Source organism: Orycteropus afer, unplaced genomic scaffold (assembly GCF_000298275.1).
Source record: "Orycteropus afer afer isolate SDZICR_OR568_19922 unplaced genomic scaffold, OryAfe1.0 scaffold00039, whole genome shotgun sequence".
Classification (NCBI taxonomy): Eukaryota; Metazoa; Chordata; class Mammalia; order Tubulidentata; family Orycteropodidae; genus Orycteropus; species Orycteropus afer.
In genome coordinates, this window is record NW_006921626.1 from 15,465,236 (window position 1) to 15,491,348 (window position 26,113).

The window sequence follows — 26,113 nt, forward strand, 5'->3', positions numbered from 1 at the left end:
CATACATGAAGAAAAGCAAATGGTCATTAAAAGACAAGAAAAAAGAAAAGACCAAAATAGATGTCCAGCCACTCCTCGGAAGGAAGGTTGGGCAATCCTACTTCCGTAGTGATACTGCCTCAGAAACCCAAGGAGGGGTCGCTATGAATCGGGGCCGACTCGACGGCACATAACAACAACAACATGCTAGTTTATGACTAAGCTAGTTTGCTTAGCACTCATCAATAAAATAAGCATTAATTAAATGATACCTTTAACAGATTCTAGGAGCTCTGTGGTGCAGTGGTTAATGCATTCAGTTGCTAACCAAAAGGTCAGTGGTTGGAACCCACTAGCTGCTCTACAGGAAAAAGATGAGGCAATCTGCTTCACAACGATTTATAGCCTTGGAAATCCTATGGGGCAGTACTCTCTCCTAGAGGGTGGCTATGAGTCAGAATTGACTCAATAGCAGTGGGTTTGGTTTAGGTTAGAGTTTGTTGTTGTTGTTGTTATATGCCGTTGAGTCGGCCCCGACTCATAGCGACCCTTCCTTGGGTTTCCGAGGCTGTATCACTACGAAAGTAGGATTGCCCAACCTTCCTTCCGAGGAGTGGCTGGTGGGTTTGAACCGCCAGCTGTCTGGTTAGCAGTCAAGTGCCTTAGGCACTATGCTACCAGAGCTCCTAGGTTAGAGTTTAGCTATTCCTAATCAGAGGAATAACTAGTTTTAGCATTAGAATTTATGACAAAGGAAAAACAGCAGATACCATTTAAATGTTAGTATTATTTTCACTTTCCTTGGTATAAAATGCCAGAACATTAAACCTGTTGACAGATTAAAGCTATTGCTATCAAGTTGATTTCAACTCACAGCAACCCCACAGGACCGAGTAGAACTGCCCCATAGAGTTTTCTAGGCTGTAAATCTTTACAGAAACAGACTGCCACATATTTCTGCCGTGGAGCTCCTGGTGGGTTTGAGCCACTGATTCTTTGGCTAGTAGCTGAGAATTTAACCACAGTGTACAAGGGCTCCTCAAAAAGAAATAAATGCATTGTTGTTGTTTTGCCGTAGAGTCGGCCCTGACTCATAGCGACCCCTCCTTGGGTTTCCGAGGCAGTAGAACTACGGAAGTAGGATTGCCCAACCTTCCTTCTGAGAAATGCATTAGACCTGCTCATATAACAACAACTGACATTGACTGAGTAATTACTAACACTGGTCAATAATTCTAAGCACTTTAAAAGTATCAATTCATTTAACATATATAATATCTTTATGAGGTAAATACTGTTATCACATTCTCATTTATAGATGAGAAAATTTCTCCATGAGCACATAACTATTAGTCTGGGATCCAGTGTCCATGGTCCTAACTATTATACCATACTATTTTTTAATTTGTTTTAAAAAGTCAGAAATGTTCAGAAATACTTATATTCTTGTTACTTCATGCCAGTAACTCATACTATCATTAGAGAAGATCAGACCACTTGAACTAGTATTTAAATAAAGGTTTATAATTATGCAAACAGCCCTAATAATCAGAAAATATTTAAATTTTAATAAGGTTATTGATTCCTTATTAATATGAATTTAAGCATCAGTGACAATAAAATCCCACTATGTGAATCAGTTCTAGGTAAGTGGGCCTCTGTAGAATCCTTTGGTGGCTAAGGAGAGAACAAATACCTACACACACTGACTTTTTTAAAGAAAACTAACTAAGGCTATTGTCTGCCCTTCCTTAGATACAAGATTCATAGACAAATACTAACCATATAGGCACAAAATAGGTCAGTAGTCCTTTTCTACCTTTATTGTCTTAATGCCAATTCAAGCATCATACTGAGATAGATAGCCTCCAGAGATGGCTGCCAACAATTCCTTCTACAGAATTCCATTTTTCTTAAGAGGTGGAATCTATTTCTCCTCCCCTTAATTCTGAGTTTGTCTCATGACAAAGGGCTAGATATAACGTCTGTTTTGGGCCTAGTCCTTAAAAGGCCTGGTGGCTCCTTTTGGTCTGTGGAAGCCAGCCGTAAACCTGAGCCAGACTATTGAATGATTAGAGACCACATGGAGAAAGAGTCCAACCACACAGAGGAGAACTGAGAACTCCAGCCAGTCTCCAGCACCTAGGCCCAGAGTAGCTACATGAATAGTCCAGACACCCCAGAAAAACTGCCCAGCCAACTGACAGGAATGTAAAAAACAATAAATCATTGTTGTTTTAAGCCACTAAATTTTGTAAGGGTTGTTACAAAGCAACAGGTAACAGAAACATACATTAGTATTAAAAATAACACTTTTAAAGAGATAAACTTCTATTTTAAAAAAAGCTTTATCAAATTTTCCATTATGGTAGTATTTATTTGAAAACGAAATGGCGACTTAGAGATATTACACAAGAGGAAACCTATTTTAAAAGCCATACATTTGTGTTTTCTACAGGTCTTTCACTAATTAAATATTTACTTAGTACCAGTGTTTATACATTTATATATTAGATGATATGGAGGATATACAGAAATATAAGATTTGGTACTAGTCTGAGTAGGTTTATGATTTATATGGAGAGGTTAAAACATATACTTATCAAAAACTATATAATTCAGAGATCAAATTATAGCATACACACTTACTCTAAATATACAGGGTATGTCTTTTCGGCTTGCGTGAATAACATCAGAAGCCAAGACTGAACTTACGGAAAATTCTTCATCCCTGAAGAAAAAGTGAAACATTAAAAGTCAGTATATGTAGGTATGTGGTTTTGGGTGTGTACTCAAATAGGCAATCCTTGAAACTTAATTGCATAAAACACTCAAACTGAACTTTTTTTTTTTTTTTTAAATTTTTCCCCTCATTGTAATGGATAGTGTCAAAAGTAATATTGTTTTAAATTGTGGTAAATACATATGCAACAAAATATCTGTCATTTCAACGTTTTTCATATGTACAGTCCAGTGACCTTTCCTTTGCATACCATGCTGTTCAACCATCACCCTTACCTGTTTCCAAATTCTCCTTCACCCTTAAAAGAAGCTCAGCATCCTCTAAGCACTGATCCCTTCTTTTCCCCTCCCTCCTGCTTGCCCCTGGTAACCATGAATAAACTTCATTCTCTACAATACTTCTCTATTCTAGATGTTTCACGTAAGTGGGATCATATATTATTTGTCCCTTTGTGATTGACTTATTTATGTGACTGACTTAGGCTTATTTCACTAAGCATAATGTTTTCAAGGTTCACCCACATTGTGGCATGTATCAGGACTTCATATCTGTTTATAGCTGAGTAATATTCCATTGTATGTATGTACCAGTTATTCATTCATCCGCTGATGAATAACATCTAGTGTGTCTCCACCTTTTGGCATATGAATAGTCTGCAATGAACAGTGGTGTACAAGTGTTTATTAGTGCTCTTGCTTTCAATTCTATTGGTAATATACATAGGAGAGGGATTGCTGGGTCACCTGGTATTTTGGTTACCTAGGGCCACTCTGACAAGAATGTACCACAAATGGGATGGCTTTAATAAACAGAAGTTTCTTCTCTTACAGTTTGGATGCTTTAAGTCTTAAGTTCGAAGTGACAGTCTCTAGGGGTTGGCTGAAAGCCCCTCAGCCTTGGGCTTCAGCTCTGCCTCTTGCTCCTGGTCCACTGAAACTAGAGGCATCTCTTCACTCAGCAGCAACTGGCTGCTGAGGCTAATAAGCCCAAGGTTGACAAATAAAATGGCACAGTCCTGATGTTACCAAACCACATGGCAGGCCATTAATTTAAGTCCATTGAAAGTCCCAAGGTCGGCAGATCAAGGCAGGCTGCTGAGCAATGACACAGCTACATGCAGGGTTCAAGCATGCCATAAGCTAGTGACTGTTCCCTAAGGTTTCTCCTTACATACAGGAAGCCATATCCCTAAGGCAGCTACTCAGCTGCTCACAGTAGATTCCACCATGGAGTTGACTGCCAGTCTCAATCATGGAGAATAACTACATCCAGCTGCTCAGCCACTCAACCAGGACCATCCAAGTTGACACACAAACTTAACCACCACACCTGGTAATTTGATGTTTAACTTTTTGAGGAACTGCCACACTATTTTCTACAGCAGTTGTACCATTTTACAGTCTTACTAGCAGTGCTTAAAGTAAGTTATCGAGAGTGACTCAACACTTGCACAGTATACAAGAGCTAAAAGTAATTACTGAAGCCACTAAGTATACATATAAAACAGATTTGCACCCTGGTAGTTCTCTACAGCCTCTGTTGTTGTTATGTGCCATCGAGTCAAACCCGACTCATAGCGACCCTTCCTTGGGTTTCCGAGGCAGTATCACTACGGAAGTAGGATTGCCCAACCTTCCTTCCGAGGAGTGGCTGGTGGGTTTGAACCGCCAGCCGTCTGGTTAGCAGGCAAGTGTCTTAGCCACTATGCTACCAGAGCTCCTCTACAGCCTCTAGGAGACCCTATTGCCTCTCATAATAAAGAGCAAGCACCTTCAAAACAGAAAACAGATTTTCTCCACAGTAATTTATTCCTTGTGATTTCCTTTATTTGGTTATTGATACCATCATTCCCTTGGTCTTGAAGGCTTAACACCTTAGTCTTATTTTTTATTCTTTCTGTCTTTATCTATTCAGTCCCTTAGTGGGTTCTGTCAAATTTTCCTTGCTAATATTGCTTCTATCTGCTCCTTCATATTCTGTATTTGTGGGGGATGAAAATGTGTTTGTGATGTTGGTGTGAAATGCTAGTGAGAGACAGAGCTGGAAATCCTGGTCTTGAGTGCAGGAGAAAGATTTGGACTGGAGACACATGTTTAGGAGTCACCAATGCAGAAGTGATTGGAAGGAAGGAGGGGTCGCTATAAGTCAGGGCCGAATCGACAGCACATACAACAACAACAACAAAATGCAGAAGCGATGGCTGAAACCATGGGAGTAAATGAGATCACTCAGAGAGTACCTGGAGTTAATGAGAAAAGGGAGAGACTGCCATAGGGCATGAGGAAAGTCTGCAAAATGAGACCAGAAACATTCAGAGATAGAAAAGCAAATTGCTTTTCTCTCATGAGATGTGATTATATAAATGTTCACTGATTCACTGTATATTCCAAGAGCTTGTCTGATTTTGAGATTTTTACTGCCTTTCCTTACATTGGAAATATAGTCTAAACTATGAGGTGATGATATAAATACTATATACTAGGCCTCCATTACCCTAGCAGCCCCTGAACAGGTCTTTGGACTCAAACATCAGCTTCTTTTTCCTGGCCCCTAGCCTCAACACATTCATACACATGTACCCATCTTATGAATATACCTTACCTTCCATCATTACTTATATTAATACAGTAATATTAGATTATAAATTAATGTAAAATTAATCAACAAATCAATTAAATAAAAACATGGCAATATTATTAAAAGCAAAATCAGAAACTTTTTATTCCATGTTGCAATCATACAAATATTTTCACTTTCAAAAGCTTACCTCATGTCAATTACTTGACTGACTAGAACACTGGGCTGAGATGCTTTTCCTTCAGCAATATCGTACAGAAATATCTTGAAGTCACAAACTACAGCCAATGCTCTTTGCCATCCTTTCTTCACTCCAGCTGGCTTAGGCATCTTAGTTTTATTTTTAGACAGACAAGCAAGGAAGCAAACAAACAAACAAAAATAATTCAACTGAAACGTCACCAGCAGCTCCTTCAGTTACCATGTAATTTGCATGGTGAAAATCTAAGTTGATGTTAATGTATTTTAAGTCTATACTTTGGTTTGTAAAGTAGTGGATGGAACACAAGTATCATTAATATGAAGAAATCTGAGAAAATATTAAATATTTTTTTATTCTGCAAATTTAAGTAATGGTGCCATTTTCACTAGTAATTCATTCCAGTAACATTCGTGACTCTCTTTCTAAGTTTGTTGTTGTTGTTGTTGTTATGTGCCGTCGAGTCAGCCCTGACTCATAGCGACCCCTCCTTGGGTTTCCGAGGCAGTATCACTACGGAAGTAGGATTGCCCAACCTTCCTTCCGAGGAGTGGCTGGTGGGTTTGAACCGCCAGCTGTCTGGTTAGCAGTCAAGTGCCTTAGCCACTATGCTACCAGAGCTCCCCTCAAATTTGGTAGTAATATAGAAGTTCAGTGCATGCTTTAAGCCTTACTCATGGTAACAAGTAAGATAATGCCATGATAATTATCTCATACTTCATAACCGTATGTCACCTCTCTGGCAAAATCACCTGCCAAAGACTACTTTATGGCAAGTGCAACATTTGTTCACAACAAGACAGGGACAGTACAGAAAAGTTTGAGACATCTTGGAATTTCTGAGCACAGGCTAACTTTTTTTTTTCCCCAAGTCATTACTCTGGATGAAGTAAAATGATTAGATTAATTTTATTTGTTTAATTTTCTGTCTAGAACTATGTTCATAAAGCAACTGGGTTTAATTTTATTATTAAACCTTCAGAGATTAATCTAAACTTGACCTAATATACTTACCCTGACATGACCTTCATATGCTGTTCCTATTCCTTTCTGTGGATCTATACCCAGGGGACCCTTTGTCTGTTCAGGAGGAACTGGACACACAGTTGGAGCTTTGTTTACACAAGTTATATGACATGAGAATCCACACACTTTTGGAGGGAAAGAAGAAACAATGTTCAATAGAAATTTATTTTTACAACAAAGATATTCACTGAACATTCATCATATACAAGGTACCATGTTGTTGTTGTTATGTGCCATCAAGTTGTCTCTGACTCATAGTGACCCTACATACAACAGAAGGAAACACTGCCCAGTCCTGTGCTAGCCCCACAATCCTTGCTATACCTGAGCCCATTGCTGCAACCACCGGGTCACGTCAGTCCATCTTGTTGAGGGCCTTCCCCTCTTTTGTTGACCCTCCACTTTACCAACCATGACATCCTTCTCCAGAGAATGGTCCCTTCTGACAATATGACCAAAGTAGGTGAGATGAAGTCTGGCCATTCTTACTTCCAAGGAGCATTCCGGCTGCACTTCTTCCAGGACAGATCTGTTAGTTCTTTTAGGTACTACGTTAGATGAATGCATATCTCTGTTTTACTTCAGAGAAACGTTTTATCATTTGGGAATTGACCACTGGCTTACCATTAATAATTACGATGAAAAATAATAAAAATTTCTTTATTGTAATACTATTGTTCTGTATTAAGTTATCAAGATGCGATGCACAGATACAAAGACCATCTAGCTTTGTGAATAAAACGGCAAATCTAAACTTCAAATCCCTAAAAGAGTACTTTCTGAAGTTCTCTAACTCTTTAACTTTTCATCCCATTGCAACTTAGTGTCTGCCTTGAGATTCCTTTTGAAAGGGATACTCCCCCCAACCTGTTGCCGCTGAGTTGATTCTGACTCATAGTAACCTTATAGGACAGAGTAGAATTGCCCCATAGGGTTTCCAAGGCTGTTATCTTACTGAAGTAGGCTTCCACATCTTTCTTCTGTGGAGTGACTGGTGGGTTCAAACCTTCAACCTTTTATTAGCGAGTGTTTACCAACTGCGCCATGAGGATTTCAAAAGGGTTACTAACAGATATTAAATTACTTGACTTTGTAATATTTGACAAAATCTACCAAGCCGTCTTTTTGAAGCTCTCCTTGTTTAGCTTCTAAGACATCACTCTTGGACTACCACTATTCCTTCACAGTTGTGTCTTCTTTTTCCACTGATCCTATACATGTTAGTGATACCCAGGTTTCTGTCCTTGTCTGCTTCTCTTTTTAATCTACACACATTCACTGATAATTTCATAGGTGTCTAAGAGTGACTTTCATAATCACTTACATGGTGATAATTTCTGAACAGAATTTATGACCTTAGTCTCCTGGGCTGTACACCAAATGCCTCCTAGGTATTTTAGTGCCAGATAGGTGTCTCAAGCTCCATATGTCCCAAAAGAACATACTGTCTTCAACCACAAAGGAGTTCAAGCCCTGTATTCTTGATTTCATTGAACAGTATTACTTACCTAATTGCTCAAGCCAGAAACTTCCGTGACTCCTCTAGTGTTTTCATGTCCAACTGCTTATAAGTCCTATTTATCCAAGCTTTAAATATCTTTCCCATCTATCTCTTCCTGTTTTTGCTGTTATATCTTAGTTTAGGTTTAGCCTCCAAAATGGTCTCCTTGCTTCTAACTTTACCACTCTGTAATCTATTCTCCATACTGTGACCAGAATGATCTCTCTAAAATCTAAATCTGAGGTCAGTCTTCTTAACTTTTCAATGATTTTTCCTCATCTCCTACAAGATAAAATCTTAATTCCTTATTACTGTATCAAGGCCTCTGCCTTTTCTTCTACTTTCACCTCCTGCAAATTTTCTAAGAAGCCTTCTCTTTCTACCAGGATATATCCTTATATACCCTGTGGTATAAAACTATCTGTAATTGGGAACCTACCATACTGTTTTTCTCTTTTGTGAAGGCTTCTTTGATAGGTATCCGGCAGAGCTGACCATTCTCTGCTTTATGGAACCATTTTTTTTGTGAATAAGCTTCTGTCATAGCTTGTGGTGTACTGAAATTATTTGCCTGTAAGCATTTTCCCTTACTAGACAATAAATATGTTGGTGCTACGGCAGAGACAATTTTATCTTTCTGTCTTCCATGAAATCTTTGTTCCTCCATGTCTAGCTCAATACTTGCCAAGAAGCAGATATTCAGTGTTTGTTGGAAGAATGAAGGAAATTCAGGATTAGTTCATGTGGTAGTGCCTAAGGCATTTGGACTGCTAACCAGAAGGCTGGCAGTTCAAACCCACCAGTCACTCCTCAGAAGAAAGGTTAGGCAATCTACTTCCATAATAGTACTGCCTCAGAAACCCACAGAGGGCTCGCTATAAGTTGGATCCGACTTGATGGCAATGTTTTTTTTTTTTTGGTTTATACATATATACTATAGCATTTTAGCACTCTGTTAATTACAATGAACTTTAAACTAAATGTGATAAGCTAGTTTTTGTGCCTTGATTATAGACTCCTCTTATTAACTGGTTCTCTTAAAAGAAATAAGTGTGAGACTTCCTAAAAGTATTCAAACAATGACACTGTAGACACTGGTGAACCAGGTTAAGTGAGACATAATTGTAAAACTGTTTAAAAAATAATGTAACTTCTCTAAAGTCTTTTAATATATTATGATAGGTACACAATAGGCACTCAATTTATTAATAATGATGATGTAGTTAAAAAGTTTTAGTATGACCAATTTAGAAATTCCTAACTTCGTAACTAGAATTGTTCAATGATTACAAAGAATTAATGAAGAGTAAATATTAGTACTTCATTATTACATATATTTAAACAATTATTAAGATAATAATAATAGCTAACTTTATTGCATGCTTTTTATTTTTCCATAACAACCTAAAAGAGATACAATTATTATCCCCATGTTACATATGACCTGCCCAGGGTCATAGAACTAATAATAGACAGCAGTGCTGGGATTCAAGCCCAGGCAGTCTGGCTCAAAGTCTGCATACCTAACTACTAATAATATTGCCATAATATGTTTATTTGATATTGATATGGTGAACCTGAGATTCTAAGACAAAATAATAAGTAAAATAAACTTATAAATTTCACTGAGAATTGGCTGGATAAAAATTAAGTTAAAATATTTAAAACAGAGACTGCTGGCAGGATGGTGAATAGGAAGACAAGCCACACAGACTCCCTGCAATAAAGAAACAAGAAACCAGTTGAAACAGATACAAAAGATAATCCTGGAACCCTATCTTTGAAGGGAAGGATAAAGAAGTGGATTAAATACCGACTAGTAGAAGAATCTGACTGAACACAGCAATTAAGGAGACAAACAGAGCTGTGGACTGTCAGCTGTCCTGATGGTGTGGCCATTTAAAATATTTGCAAGGAACATTCTGATCCAGGAAGCAAACTAAGAATTGGCTCCACTTGCCAAGGACTGCATGGGCAACCACACTGGTGGCTGATGATCAGAAAGGTGTGATATTTCCCTGGTACTCTGTACCCTCTTAGTGAATGTAGGTGTGGCCATCCCCCTACCTTTACCCACCAGCAGGAATTCCATCCCTGTCTGGGTGCCCTGACACCAGCTGTCCTCTGGGCCAGTAGGAACTGGTCCAGTACTAGGAACCCTGTTTCCAGCCACCTTTTGTGCCCAAAGCAGTTTTTTCTGAGACCAGGTACCCTATACCCAGCCAGCTTTTGGGACGGCAGGAACTTTTTTTCCTGGGACTAGATACCCTGCCCACAGCTGCTTTTTAAGCCAGCTGGAACTCTCTCTGGAACCAGGTGCCTTGCTGCCAATCACCTTTTGGACTGACAGGAACTTTTTCTGGTTTCAGGAGACTTGCCCCCAGACACTATCTGGAACAGCAGGGAATTGTTAGAGATTGGTTGCCTTCTGTATACACAGGAACTAGCTCCAAGATCAGCTGCTTCCTGCTGCCAGCAGCATTTTGGACTGGCAAGAAATTTTGCTGGGTCTAGACACCCTACACCAAGACCCCTTTTGATATGGCAGAAAATTTTTCTGAGACTAGAAGCACTGTGCCCAACTGCCTTTTGGGACAGCAGTCACTGTTTCTGAGACCAGAAAACCCTATACCCAGCTGCATTTTAAGCAGACAAGAACTCCTTCTGAGACCATGTGCCTTGTCCCAGACATCTTATAGGTCAACAGGAACTTGTCTGAGATCAGGTGTCCTGCCCTCAGTTCCCTTTTGGGTAGGCAGAAACTAGTACCAGGACTAGGTACCCTGTTTCCTATTCCCTGCTTTGCCAGCAGAAACACAGCCTGGGTGCCCCGCCTACCTAGTTTTGTTTTTCCTCATTTTTAAAATTATTCTTTTTTTTCCTTCCCCCTTTCTTTTTTAAATATTTTTTTCTTTCACATCCTGGTTCTTAGTTTTTTTCCCCCTTTTTTACAGGTTCCTTTCTCTCTTTCTTTTTCTCTTTTCATCCTTCCCATCCTTTGTTACCCTTTTCAGACTTTTCTCATTTAAAAAAAATTACTCATTTCTCTTTCTTTCTTCTCTTATCCCTACCCCTCCCCTGATATTGGATTTTTTTTTTCCTTTTTTTTTTTTTCCATTTTTGTGGTTGTTGCAGTTTGTTTATGTGGTTTGTGTTTTTTTGTTCTCGTTTTTATTTATTTTTATTTTTTGTCCAATGGGGTGGGAGATGCAACTGAGCCCACATGACTCAACCACACCCATACCTCCTGCAGATCCACAGACTGGGTAAGGGCCACCACTCCTTTTGCACTAACTGATCAACAACAGATGGTGGAAAATACCATCCCAAGTTGCCCTAAACTGATCTGCATGAACAGCTAACAGAGATCTGTGCACACATTTTCATCCTGTATTACACCCACCAGGAGACAGGTGGTAAGTGCTTAAGTGCTGCTAAATTAGCATATGGAGCAGCACAATAGCCCTGTCCACTTGGATATATGAAAACAAAATAAAGCAAAGAACAAAACAAAACAAGAACAACAAAGAACCTGTGTGACTCACACCAATATACACTCACCAATTAAATATAAATACAACATCATTCACAACATCTCGAAGACAACCATTCCAGTTCACAGAAAGAGGCAAGATGAACTAGTACAAACAAGGGACTAGGATATAGAGCCAGACAACCCCCTTGAGGAGGAAGTGGCATTGGAACCACCTGATAAGGAATTAAAACAGATCAAGAGACAGATCAAGTTAAACACTGACAAAATCAAGGAAAACAATGATAAAATTAAGGAAAACAATTTAGGAAAACAACACAAGAATTGATAAATGAAAAATCAGAAACCATACAAAACCAGGAAATAGAAATTTAAAAGATGAATATTAAGATTTCAGATATATATGATACACTAAAAAGGCAAAGGAATAGAACAGAATCAATGGAAGGCAGTGAGACTGAAGACAAATCTTTCAATGTTACTTTGTTAAGGGATCAATCAGAAAAAAAGATCAAAAGAAAATGAAAAAAGCCTGAGATTCATGTGGCACACCATCAAGAGGAATAACTTACGTGTAAGTGGAATTCTGGAACAGGAAGAGATAAATAAAACCACAGAGAAAACTTCCAAAATTTGTTGGAAGAGGACTTCCCAAATATGATGAAAGACAAGAAGATACCCATTCAAGAAGTTCAATGAATCCCAAACAGGATAGCCCCAAAAGAAAATCACCAAGATATAACATAATCAAACGTATGAAAGCAAAACACAAAGAAAGAATCCTGGAAATAGTATGAGAAAAACAAAAAGTTACCCACAAAGGGAAAATAAGACTATGCTCTAATTTCTCAGCAGAAATCATGCAGGTGAGAAGGCAATGGGATGACATATGTAAAACCCTGAAAGAAAAAAAAATTGCCAACCAAGAATTATATAAATCAAGCAAAACTGTCCCTCAAATATGACTGTAAATTAGGACATTTCCAGATAAACAGAAATTAAGGAAATCGGTTAAAACCAGACCATCCTTATAAAAGAGGATAAAGGTAGTCCTTCAGAAAGAGAACCAATAGGAGCAGACAACAACTGATGATTAACAAACATGACAACATCACCCAGAAACCAACCCACATATAGATGTATCCAAAGTAAAATAAACTTACAAGACTGATAAACAAAAAACTAGACGCATTAATTGAGGTCAACTACAAACCAAAAAGGGAATAAACAGTGTAGGTACAGAACTTCAATATGGAGAGGAAGTCAAGATAACTGAGATGGACCAGACTGTTTTAAACTTGGGAAGAAAATAATACATCACACGGTGACCTCAAAGAAAATTAATAAAATTTCTCATCAAAATAAAAGGAAGGAGAGGTGCAAATATTTAGAAAACACTAAAACAATAGCAATGAAAGAAATAAAGCAAAATTCATAAACAAAATGAGCTCAGCACAGAAAACTGTATGAAACAAAGGAATCAGCAACATCATGAAAAAACACATAACAAAATGACAGCAAAAAATTCATACTTGTTGATAATTACACTGAATGTAAATGGATTAAGTGTACTAATCAAGAGACAGAGAGTTGCAGACTGGATAAGAAAATATGACCCATCAATATGTTGTCTACAAGACACCCACCTTAGACACAAAGAAAAAAACAGAATAAAATTCAAAGGTTGCAAAAAAATACATCAAGCAAATGGCAATCCAAAAAGAGTACAAGTGACAATATTAATAAAATAGACTTTAAGGGAAAACCACCATAAGAGACAAGGACAATTATTATATAATGATTAAAGGATCAACTGAACAAGATATGATATGATATGATATCATATCATATCATATCTAAGCATCCAATGAAAGACCTCCAAGATACATAAATCAGACTTTAACAGAATTAGAAAGACAATAGCTGACTCCACAGTAATTGTAGGAGACTCTAATATACCACTTTCAATGAAAGACAGAACAACTAAAAAGAAACTCAACAAAGACACAAGAACAACACAATCAACCAACTTGACTTATAAACATATACAGAGCACTTCACCCAACCACAGCACAATATACATTCTTTTCCAGTGCACATAGAACATTATTCAGGATAGACACATATACTAGGGCAGAAAGCAAGCCTAAATAAATTTAAAAACATTATAGTACCGGTAAGCATCTTCTCAGATCAAAATGCTATAAAATTAGAAATCAACAATAGGAAGGTCAAGGAAAAAAAAAAATCAAAACACATGGAAACTGAATAACACCATACTTAGAAACTACTAAATAGAAGAAATAAAGTACAAAATAAAATAATTCCTTGAATCAAATGAGAATGAAAACACAACATATCAAATCTGGACACAGCAAAAGGAGTGAAAAGAGGGCAATTTATAACAATAAATGTACACATCAGAAAAGAAGAGCCAAAATCAATACTTTAATCCAACATCTCCAACTATTAGAAATAGAGCAGCAAAAACAAACAAACAAACAAACAAACCCTACAGTTACCAGAAGAAAAGAAATAATAAAGATTTGAGCAAAAATAAATGAAAGGAAAAAACAGAAAGAATCAGTAAGACTAGAAGTTGGTTCTTTGAAAAGAATAATAAAATTGACACACCACTGGCAAATTTAACAAAGGAAAAGAAGAAGATGCAAACAACAAAAATAAGAAATTAAATGGGCCATACCACAATAGAACCAACTGAAATTAAAAAGGGTAATTATAAGGATACTTTGAAGAACTATACTGCAACAAATTTGAAAATCTAGAAGAAATGGACATTTTTCTAGAAACACACTACTTACTTAACCTAACACAGACCAAAAGAAGAAATTGGGCCAATAAGAATTTTATCTGAGACCAGGTACCCTACACCCAGCCAGCTTTTGAGATGGCAGGAACTTTTTTCCTGAGACTAGATGCCCTGCCCACAGCTGCTCAAATGGCGTAAAATACTACACAACACACTCTTTTACATCCTTCTTTAGTAAGTAGCAAGTGGATCTTAAAAGCTTGTAAGTGGCCATCTGAGATGCAATAATTGGTATCGCCTGGTCTGCAGCAAAGAAGAATAAAGAAAACCAAAGATGCATGGAAACAATTAGTCCAAGAGACTAGTGGACCATGCAAACCTCAGCCTCCATGATCCTGAGACCAGAAGAATTAGATGATGCTCGATTATCACTGTCAACCACTCGGAAAGGGATCTGTGTAAGAGATCCTGGATAGACTGGGAGAAAAACGTGGCACAAAATCTTAAAAGAGACCAGTCTTACTGATGTGATAGAGATTGGTGAAACCCCTGAGTCTCTAGTCACCCTGTGGTCCTGGAATTCAATTTACTCCTGTGTCTTCCGGCCAAACAACAGACAGGCCTACAAGGTAAACATTTCAACAAGTAGGTACACTCAGAACAATCAACCATGGGAGATCAGAAGGGCAGTATTTGCACAGGGAGATAGCTCAGAGGCCAGGCATGGATAGGAAAGAAGGACACAGGGAAAAGGTAACCATAGAGAGAAAGTGGGAAGAGAGCTGTCACATTATGGGGATTGCAATCAATGTCATGAAACAAATGTGTATGTTGAATGGAAAATGGATTTGCTCTGTAAACTTTCACCCAAATCACAATTAAAAAAAAAGAAAAAAAGGCAAAACCACAGTGAAGAAAAGTCATTTAAAACAAACTTGTTAGGAGTTGTTCTAGATTATATATTTAGACAATTCTTATTCTAATGCTGGTTCCCAGACAATACATACTCACTAACTCACTGCCGTCAAGTCGGATCCAACTCATAGTGACCCCTCCTTGGGATTCAGAGGCAGTGCCACCACGGAAATAGATTGCCCAACCTTCCTTCCGAAGAGTGGCTGGTGGGTTTGAACCACCAGTCTTCTGGTTGGCAGTCAAGTGCCTTAGGCACTATACCCCTAGAGCTCCCAGAGAATATATAGGAAAGAATAAGAAAGAAACTGAAGGACTATCATTGTGGGAAAATATACACATACATGTTTTGGTTACTTTGTGCTGCTCTAACAGAAAAATAACACAAATGAGATGGCTTTAATAAACAGGGCTTTATTCTCTTACAGTTTTGGAGGCTAAAATCTGAGTTCAAAGTGCCAGGAACTAGGGGCTGGGCCTTGGGCTTCAACTCTGCCTTTTGCTCCCGGCCCACTGGAGCTGAGGCTTTCTTCATTCAGGCAGCTGCTGGCTGCTGAGGCTGACAAGCCAAGGTTGACCAGTAAAAAGACACAGTCCCAGTATTACCAAACCACACAGCAGGACATTGATTCAAGGCCATTAAGAGTCCCAAGAATGGCAGACAACATGGCAGGCTACTGAACAATGACTTGGCTACATGCAGGATTCAAGGGTACCATAAGCTAGAGACCTTTCTCAAAATTGCTTCTTATATAAAAGCAGCAGCCCACATCCCTAAAGAAGCTACTCAGCTGCTCACAGAAGATTCCACCATGTAGTTCATTACCAGTCTTATCATGAGGAATACTATATCCAGCTGCCCAGCCACTCAAAACTAGATCTAGCCAAGCTGACACACAACCTTAACTACCACAATACACATGTGGAAAATGGATATTTTTAAATCAACAAAGGCAAAAAGGACTGGTATTGACTGTGGAAAACTACACAAATTTCTGTGGGACAACTTATTCAATTTTAAGTGAAATGTTTAACATGTTATACAGGTAGTGCCTGACTTACAACGGGGTTCCATTCCAAAAACTCTGTTGTAAGTTGGTTCAGACATAAGTCGGATAGTTTTAGTTTTCATTATTATTGCCTTTTATAATCAGTGATTTTAAAAATCTGATCTTTGTTTTTTGTGGGGTTGGAAACATTATACATACACTTGAAGGTATGTTTTAATACATACATAAAAAAATACAAATCATAAAAGGAAAAAAACAAAAGGATGGTCCTAAGTGTGGTTCATTTTAACTTGAATATGTCGTAAGTTGGGGACTACCTGTGTCCCTGGATATGGATATCACACTTGGGAAAGTAGAGGGTCAGTGAAAAAGGGGAAGACCCTTAATAAGATGGATTGACACAGTGGCTGCAATGATGGGCTTGAGCATGACTACAATTGTGAGGATGTTGCAGGACTGGGCAGTGTTCCATTCTGCTGTACACAGGGTCACTAGGAGTTGGAACCGACTTGATGGCACCTAACAACAACCAACAAAGTTCTTGCTTCAAAAAGGGGTGTGGATCCTGTACTAGACCTAATTCCAATCAACTAGGAAGAAATGAAAAGGACAGGAGTGTTTATAGGCTATAATGATAATATCATGTTTACCAAACTATGGCAGACAAAGGTTGGGCAAAGTTGAATATGTCTCCAAAGTTTGTAGAAAAGATAGGCACAATTTCATGGGATAAGACTCTAGAAGAGAATAGAGTTTGAGAAAATCTCAAAAACCCCTACTATGGAGTTGCACATTATTCTGATGCATCCAAAATGATAAGGGACTTAAAGCCAACTAGCTACTCTGGATTCTCTCTGATAAACAGATTTTAAAATGACTTTTTACAAACATTTATAAGCATCAGCTAAGTTCCAAATGAGGTAAGACTTGAAAGCGATATGCATTCTCTCTTTCTTTAGCTTCAGTCACACTTTCTCAATCAATGATACAGACTACTCCTATTTGGATTACTATGCTATTCTACATGCCCTTCTTGGATAATGTTATTCATATTTACGACTTTGTATGCTCGTAACTCTCAAAGAAATGCATGTATCTTATGGACTAATTAGACAATGCAATCTGCATTTTCCACTTTGGTTGCAAGAACTAACCAAACAATATACATTGCCATAAGATGCTATTAATTTCCTCAAGCATTCAAATACAGGCTAACTATAAGCATATTATATGAAGAAAACACATGCATCTGATGGTGACTGATTACCATCGCCTATAAGGACTCTTTCAACCTTAAGAATGAAAGAAGAAAGAAATGGAAACTAGTATCAGAATTTGAATTAACAATTATCTTTTTCATAAGATAATCAGACTATTATTTAGCAAAGCAGTACATCAAATATAAGGCAAGTCTCACTGGATGAAGAAAGCTTATATGCAGTAATAAATAACATATCCCACTATAATTTTCACCATGTCAGTTTGTTGTACTGTGGTGGCTTGTGTACTGCAGTAAGGCTGGAGGCTATGCCACTGGTATTTCAAATACCAGCAGGGTCACCCATGGTAGACAGATTTTAGCAGAGCTTCCAGACTAAGACAGACTCAGAAGAAGGAAGGGGCCATCTACTTCTCAAAGAATTGGCCAGTGAAAACCTTATGAATAGTGACACACTGTCTATTACTGGAACTCTTTATAAATAATTCTAAAATCCTGTCTGATACAGTATTGGCAGATAAGCCCCTCAGGTTGGAAGGTACTCAAAATACGACTGGGGAAGAGCTGCCTCCTCAGAGTAGAGCTGACCTTAATGATGTGGATGGAGCAAAGCTTTCAGGACCTCCAATGGCTGATGTGGCATGACTCAAACTGGGAAGAAACAGCTGCAAATATCCATTAGTAATCAGAACACAGAATGTATGAAGTATGAATCTAGGAAAATTGGAAGTTGTCAAAAATGATATGGAACACATAAATATCAAGATCCTAGGCATTAGTGAGCTAAAATGGACTGATTTTGGCCATTTTGAATCAGACAACCATAAGATCTACTATGCTGGAAATGACAAATTGAAGAGAAATGGCATGGCATTCATCATCACAAAGAATGTTTCAAGATCTATACTGAAGTACAGTGCTGCTAGTGATAGGATAATATCCATACGCTTACAGGGAAGACCCAGTAATACTACTATTACAGAAATTTATGCACCAATAACCAAAGCCAAAGATGAGGAAGTTGAATATCTTTACCAACTTCTGCAGTCTGAAATTGACCAAACGTGCAGTCAAATGTGTTGATTATCACTGGTGACTGGAATGCAAAAGTTGGAAACAAAGAAGAATCACTGGTAGTTGGAAAATATGGCCTTGGTGATAGAAATGACACTGGAGATTGTATGAGAGAATTTTGCAAGACCAATGACTTATTCATTGCAAATACCTTTTTTCAACAACATAAACAGTGGTTATACACGTGGACTTTGCCAGATGGAATACACAGGAATCAGATCAACTACACTGGTGGAAAGAGGTGATGTAAAAGTTCAATATCTTCAGCTGAAACAAGGCCAGGAGCTGACTGTGGAACAGACCATCAACTGCTCATATGCAAGTTCACGCTGAAGTTGAAGACAATTAAAACAAGTCCCCAAGAACCAAAATATAACCTTGATTATATCCCTCCTGAATTTAGAGACCCTCTAAATAATAGATTTGATGCGTTTAACACCAATGACCTAAAACCAGAGGAACTGTGGGATGACATCAAGAATATCATCCATAAAGAAAGCAAAAGGTCATTAAAAAGGAAAGGAAGAAAAGACCATAATGAATGTCAGAAGAGACTCTGAAACTTGCCCTTGAATGGAGACTAGCTAAAGCCAGTGGAAGAAATGACAAGATAAAAGAACTGAACAGAAGATTTCAAAGAGCAGCTGGAAAAGACAAAGTCAATTATTATAATGAAATGTGCAAAGACCTCAAGTTAGAAAACCAAAAGGGAAGAATATGCTCAGCATTTCTCAAGTTGAAAGAATTGAAGAAAAAACTGAAGCCTCAAGTTGCAATGTTGAAAGATTCTACTGGTAAAACATTGAATGTTGCAGGAAACATCAAAAGAAAATGGAAAGAATACACAGAGTCATTGTACCAAAAAGAATTGGTCGATGTTCATCCATTTCAGAAGGTGGAATATGATCAAGAACCAATGGTACTGAAGGAAGAAGTTGAAGCTGCACTGAAAGAATTGGTGAAGAACAAGGCTCTAGGAATTGATGTTTTCATTCCTTTGAGCTGTTTCAACAAATGGATGTCATGCTGGAGGCACTAACTACTTGTGTATGCCAAGAAATTTAGAAGACAGCTACCTGGCCAATTGACTGGAAAAGATCCATATTTGTACCCATTCCAAGAAAGACGATCCCACAGAATGTGGAAATTATTGAACAGTATATTAATATCACATGCAAGTAAAATTTTGCTGAAGATAATTAAAAAACAGTTGTTGCAGTATATTAACAGAGAATTTCCAGAAATGCAAGCTGGATTCAGAACAGGACGTGGAACAAGGAACATCATTGCTGATGTCAGATGGATCTTGGCTGAAAGCAAAGAATAAAGAAAGATGTTTACTTGTGTTTTATTGACTATGCAAAAGCATTTGATCATGTGGATCATAAAAAATTATGGATAACATTGAGAAGAATGGGAATTCCAGAGTACTTAATTGTACTCATGAGGAACCTGTACATAGACCAGGAGGCTGTTTTTCAAATAGAACAAGGGGATACTGCATGGTTTAAAACTGGAAGGGAGTGTGTTAAGGTTGTATCCTTTCACCATACTCATTCAATCTGTATGTTGAGTAAATAATCTGAGAAGCTGGACTATATGAAGAAGAGCGTGACATGGGGACTGGAGGAAGACTCATTAACCACCTGTGATATGCAGACGATGCAACTTTGCTTGCTGAAAATGAGGATGACTTGAAGCACTTATTGATGAAGATTAAAGACTACAGTCTGTAGTATGGATTATATCTCAACATAAAGAACATGAAAATCCTCACAACTTGGGCCAATAAGCAGCATCACGATAAATGGAGAAGAGATTGAAGTTGTCAAAGATTTCATATTACTTGGTTTTACAATCAACACCAATGGAAGCAGCAGTCAAGACATCAAGTGTCATATTGCACTGGGCAAATCTGCTGCAAAAGACCTCTTTCAAGTCCTGAAGAGCAAAGATGTCTCTTTGAAGACTAAGGTGTGCCCAAGCCATGGTATTTTCAATTGCCTCATATGTATGTGAGAACTGGACAATGAATAAGGAAGACTGAAGAAGAGCTGATGCTTTTGAGTTGTGGTGTTTGTGAAGAATACTGGACTGCCAAAAGAACTAACAATTCTGTCCTGGAAAGAGTGCAGCTAGAATGTTCCTTGGAAGCAAGAACGGCCAGACTTCATTTGACCTACTTTGGTCATGTTGTCAGAAGGTTCCATTGCTTGGAAAAGGATACCATGCTTGGTAAAGTGGAGGGTTAACAAAAAAGGGGAAGATCCTCAGCGAGTTAGACTGACACAGTGGCTGCAATGATGGGTTTGATTACAGCAAGGGTTGCAAGGCTGGCACAAGACTTGGCAGTGTTTCACTCTGTTGTACACAGGGTTGCTGAGTCAGAGCTGACTCGACTGCACCTAACAACGACAACAACAACTTTAAATCATTTTCATTTCAGAAGTCCTAGGAAAAATAAAATGGCACCTAAACAATTACATTTTGTTTTCTGCTCAAATGATCTCTGATCCTTTCTCCTTCATCTCTCAGAATATAAGGTCACCAAGGCAGAACCTTTGTCTTTTCCTCCCATCTGCTGCTGTACTCTAGTGTCTAGAAGCATAGAGCTAGCATTCCATAAACATGTGATGGGTGAATCAGATAACAGGTATGGAAAAACTTCTGCTATTAATACTGGAAGAGCTCTGGTGGCGTAGTGGTTAAAATATTCAGCTGCTAACCAAAAGGTCTAAAGCTCCCATCTGCTGCTCCATGGGAGAAAGATTAGGCAGTCTACTTCTGTAAAGATTTACAGCCTTGGAAACCTTATGGGACAGTTCTACTCTCTCTGAAAGTGTCACTATGAGTCAAAATTGACTTGATGGCAGTTGGTATTAACACTAGGAATAAAATATCTTTTAAGGTACAGCGGCAGACATTTAACATTTCTGAAGAGATATGGCACTGCCTGCTTTACAACAATAATTTCTCTAATAAATTAAATAATGTTAAAATTAAATTAATAGATTTAAGGATAACTTTAATTTCTCCTGTCATAGAGGTCAATGATTTTATTCAGAACCACAAATTCACCTGCATAATGAAACAAATACAGAATGAAACATTCAAATATATCCCCCTTGAAAAATGTTTCTAGCAACCATCTGTCTAGTTTTCCAGTATTCAACAGATTTTAGCTCAGTTTATTGTCTCCATCCCTGTTACCCAAAGAAGCAAATGAGTAAATAAGATAGACAAATGTTTACATACCTGTTAAAGATAATAATGTTACTTGATTACAATTTTAGCAGTAAATGTTAGAACGCTAAATTTGCTTTCTCTCCATTTTGTTCTTACCTTCACATGAACAGCCTTGTCTTATCAAACCCACCATCAATGAGGTACACTGGTGGCATTTCGTAGGAGCAGTAAAAGATTTTACAAAAAACTGATGAGTCTTGCGCTGCAAAACAAAACAAAATAAAAAAAAGACACCAGACAAATTTATATTAAAGGATTTCCATAATGTGAGTCCCTCTGCCCCCACAACCTACCAGAATATTTTTGAAACTGGGATTGAAGAAATTCTTCCCATTTCTCACCACTTCACCTTATAATTTATGTTCTTCAAATCTTTTTTATTAGAAAACATTGAGCCAAACTAGGCTAAAAATGGTGTAAGAAGTTAAATGACAATTAACTGCTCTTCAATGCCATTTGAAAAGTGTATAAAATAAATCTTAGTTTTTGGAAGGCTCACAAGCCTTCACTTAAAGATTTCTATAAATTTCTCAAATTATTCTTTAGCAAAGTATTAAATGAAAAATTTCATATTTATATCTCTATAACTATGTACAGTTAATATACTTTAATATCTTCTTAGTTATAAAAGGAATAATTCAAAGTTCCTGTCACTACCGTAAGTCATACATTTCATTTTCTGGGACCAAGCCCAAAGAATATGATTCAAAAATCTGTTTCCTTCCATGGAAGCAGGTAGTATGACACTTGAACACATCACAATATCTACATATTATTCCAGAGACAGATGGCAGCTTGAAATTTCTTAGTGAAAACCCTGTACAATTCGCTAAGTCTTGTCCGATTTATATGGTGATAAACCATACAGACTTTACCTCTGGAATTCTCCTTTATCTTTTCCAAATTAATTGTTTGCATGTTTAACAATAAATGAATTTTAATAAATATCTGTTGTTCTACTCAGATGTGTGAACTAAGGCAAACTACTTACCTCCTTTGTATCTCATTTGTCTCATCTATATTTTATATATAGGATCAATAGCAGTATCTACTTTACAGGTTGGTTAAATGACTATTAATGTAAACAAAGCCTTCAGACAGTGCCCAGTATATAGTAAACACCTGATAAATATTTATTTATTTATGCAAACAAATAATTTGTTTATTTATTTCTTCTTTATATGTATGACTGATTAGTAAGAATTTTATTATATATTCTGAAAAAATGTGAATGGACTGATTGAAAAGTTACAAAATAGTATTTATTTCAGGTGAGACCAACTTATATTAACAATTTATCATATTAACAAAAAACTAAAGGGAATATTTAAAGCTTTAAAATTTAAGTTAAAAATAAATTCTGTACTTCTCAACTGGCATATGTGATCTTTATACCAGAAAAGAAGTTACAAAAAAAGAGAAAAAATCAAGAGGAGCCTTAGTTCTGTTATGAGGTGAGATTGTCAGATTTAGAGCAGTCATGACCTCAGACTCAACTTCGACTACTCTATTTTAGAAGTTACTCAGGATCCTTGATCAGTTTCAAACAGCATTGGGATCTGACTAAGCTAAGCAGAAGGCAGATTGTCTTTATACTAACTGTGCTTACTGAGCACCACATAAGGTGCAGTCATTGCACCAGTGCTTTATGTACATTATCTTACGTAATGGCATGGATAATAATAGAAAGACACAAGAATTCAACACTATAACCTACATTACTTGGCTTCTGATCCTTCAAAGATTTCTGGGAACAACAACTCTGGAAAGACAGATAGTATTTCCATAGATCAAGGAAGGAACTGAAGTTCATAGATGAAGTAAGTTACTCAATTAATGGCAGAGTTGAAAATCCAGCCCAGATGTGTCTGACTCTGCAACTTCTCAAAATTTGGTAACTAAAAAATATGTAGAAGAAGCCCCTAAAAAGAACCAAGTACTATACAGGACATAAGCCAAGACTAGGGCTCCAGGCCTGTTATAAATGCACAAGTATTTCACTTAGAATCATATAAAATTTTGCTCAACTTTTCTCCTGTATACTTACTTTACTCTTAAATTTTGGCTCTTGAAGAAATTTACTATTAAGAGTAAATTTTCTAGTGCTAATTTTTCAATGTTAAAAATACATTATCACAAAGCTGCCAAGTTAGTTTACAGATTAGTTCTAGAGGCTTAAAAAAAAAAAAATGAAAAAAGAATAAAATGCTCAAGATAAGTAACTTCATTCTTTGTTTCTTCATATAAAGTATGACAAAATATATCTGAAACAGCAGCAATAAAAATTGTGGTTGTGACTAGTTTAATAGTAATTCTTCACAATACCCAAGAAATTGCTTTAAAAAATATTTATAATAAACTTTATTTCAGAGATCTACTCAGGAGGTAACAATTAGGTAACAATTTTGAGTATGCAAGAGTAAAAAGAAGACAACCCAGAATATTTTGGTAGAGCGTTAATGCTGGGTAATCTGGCATCCAAGTGGTAGGTGATGGTTGAATTGTGAGAAGAGAGGGGGCAAAATTTACTATGAAAGATTAAGTGCTACAAAGACTGTGATTCTGATGGCCTCGGTCTTTAAGCAGTGCACAACAGGATTTTTTTTTTTTTGTGGGGACATGGGAATGGATAATAATAGAAAGATACAAGAATTCAATCCTGTAACCTACATTACTTGGCTTCTTATCCTTCAAAGACTCCTGTTTCCTGGTTAATATTTTATTTCTAATATTTACTTCCCAAAAGGGTAGTTGGAGAAGGAGAAACACTTCAAACAAACAAACAAACAAACAAGAAAACAAACCCAGTAAAAAAGGTATTAAACCAAAATTTAGAGTTTTAGATAATGTGGTAATTTTCGATAAACTGATAATCAACTATAACCCCAAAATTTAAAAGGATAGATTAGAAAGAGGGGTTCTTTTCTATCACAATTTCTTCTGTGCTTCAGATTTCAAGCTACTTAATGGAGAAGGTAAAATACTTTTAGAAGATGTTAGAGCAATGTAGAACTAATACTCAGTGAAAGCTTAAAAATTAACAGTAATTAAAATTTTACCATTAATAAATGACAAACAAAGGAGTCTCTATCCCACATGGCCCTTTCTTTTTTAATATTTTTATATTCTTTCTTTCTTTTTTAAAATTTTTGATATAATTGATTTACTTTTTCATTTTTTTAAAAAACATGAACTGAATTTTACATTTTAGGAGGCATATTAGGTGTACACAGTTAATAACTTAGTCCATGAAATACTATCAGCATAGCTTGCTGTTGTTGTTATGTGCCGTCGAGTCGGACCCAACTCACAGCAACCCCTCCTTGGGTTTCTGAGGCAGTATCACTACAGAAGTAGATTGCCCCATCTTCTTCACGAGGAGTAGCTGATGGGTTTGAACCACAAGCCTTCTGGTTAGTAGTCAAGGGCTGAGGCACTATGCTACCAGAGCTCCTATAGCTTGCTAGAAACCCCAAACCAAAACCAAACCCACTACTGTTAAGCTGATTCTAACTCATAGCGACCCTTTGAGAAAGAGTAGTACTGGCCCATAGAGAAAGACTGTAAATCTTTATGGAAGCAGACTGCCACATCTTTCTCCTGTGGAGCAGCTGGTAACTTCAAACTGTAAACCTTTAGGTTAGTAGCTGAGCACGTCAAATCCTGTGCCATTACAGTTCCCAGCTAGAAGCCCCAGTCTTGCTTTATTTACCCTTATTATTTTTACCCACTATCCCTGATGATCCACTCCCAATTCTTCCTCCTGACATTTGGCACTCAGCTTAATGTAATTTATACAGGTCCAAATGGTTAAGTTACTGACTCCTAACTAAAAGGTTGGTGGTTCAGATCCAACCAGAGGTACCCTGGAAGAAAGGCTAGATTATCTACTTCTGAAAAATTAGCCAATGAAACACCTATTGAGCATAGTTCTACTCTGACATTTATGAGGTTACCAGGAGTTGAAGTCAACTTGATAGCAACTGGTTTGGTTTTTGATACAGATGTATTCTTATAAATTAGTTTGTGTATATTTCTAATTTATATAAATAATACCCTGCTATATACCATATATCTCAGCCACATTTTACCAATTCTTCTCCCATTTCCAAGTCCCTGCTATAAAATGCCGTAACAAACATCTTCGTACATGTTTTCTTATGGATCTGTATAACAGATTTCCTGAAGGAAGGAGATGGGTAACATGGTATATACCTAAGCCACACTGCCAGGTTGAGCTCCAGAAGAGCTATATTTGCTTATACATTTACTAGTTCTAGGAGCTCTGGTAGCATAGTGGCTAAGACACTTGCCTGCTAACCAGACGGCTGGCGGTTCAAACCCACCAGCCACTCCTCGGAAGG

The 26,113-nt window shown here is 37.3% G+C and overlaps 1 protein-coding gene across 1 annotated transcript in view; it reads right to left on the reverse strand.

Annotated features, from left to right (window-relative positions):
• Positions 1 to 26,113, reverse strand: part of CDC42BPA (CDC42 binding protein kinase alpha) — a 774,086-nt gene that overhangs the window by 53,828 nt on the left and 694,145 nt on the right. The window contains exons 23-26 of the mRNA XM_007936985.2: positions 21,846 to 21,951; positions 6,513 to 6,649; positions 5,490 to 5,629; positions 2,629 to 2,710 (exon numbers count right to left, since the gene is read on the reverse strand). Coding sequence (XP_007935176.1) covers positions 2,629 to 2,710; positions 5,490 to 5,629; positions 6,513 to 6,649; positions 21,846 to 21,951 — 465 coding nt within the window. The remainder of the gene's footprint in view (positions 1 to 2,628; positions 2,711 to 5,489; positions 5,630 to 6,512; positions 6,650 to 21,845; positions 21,952 to 26,113) is intronic.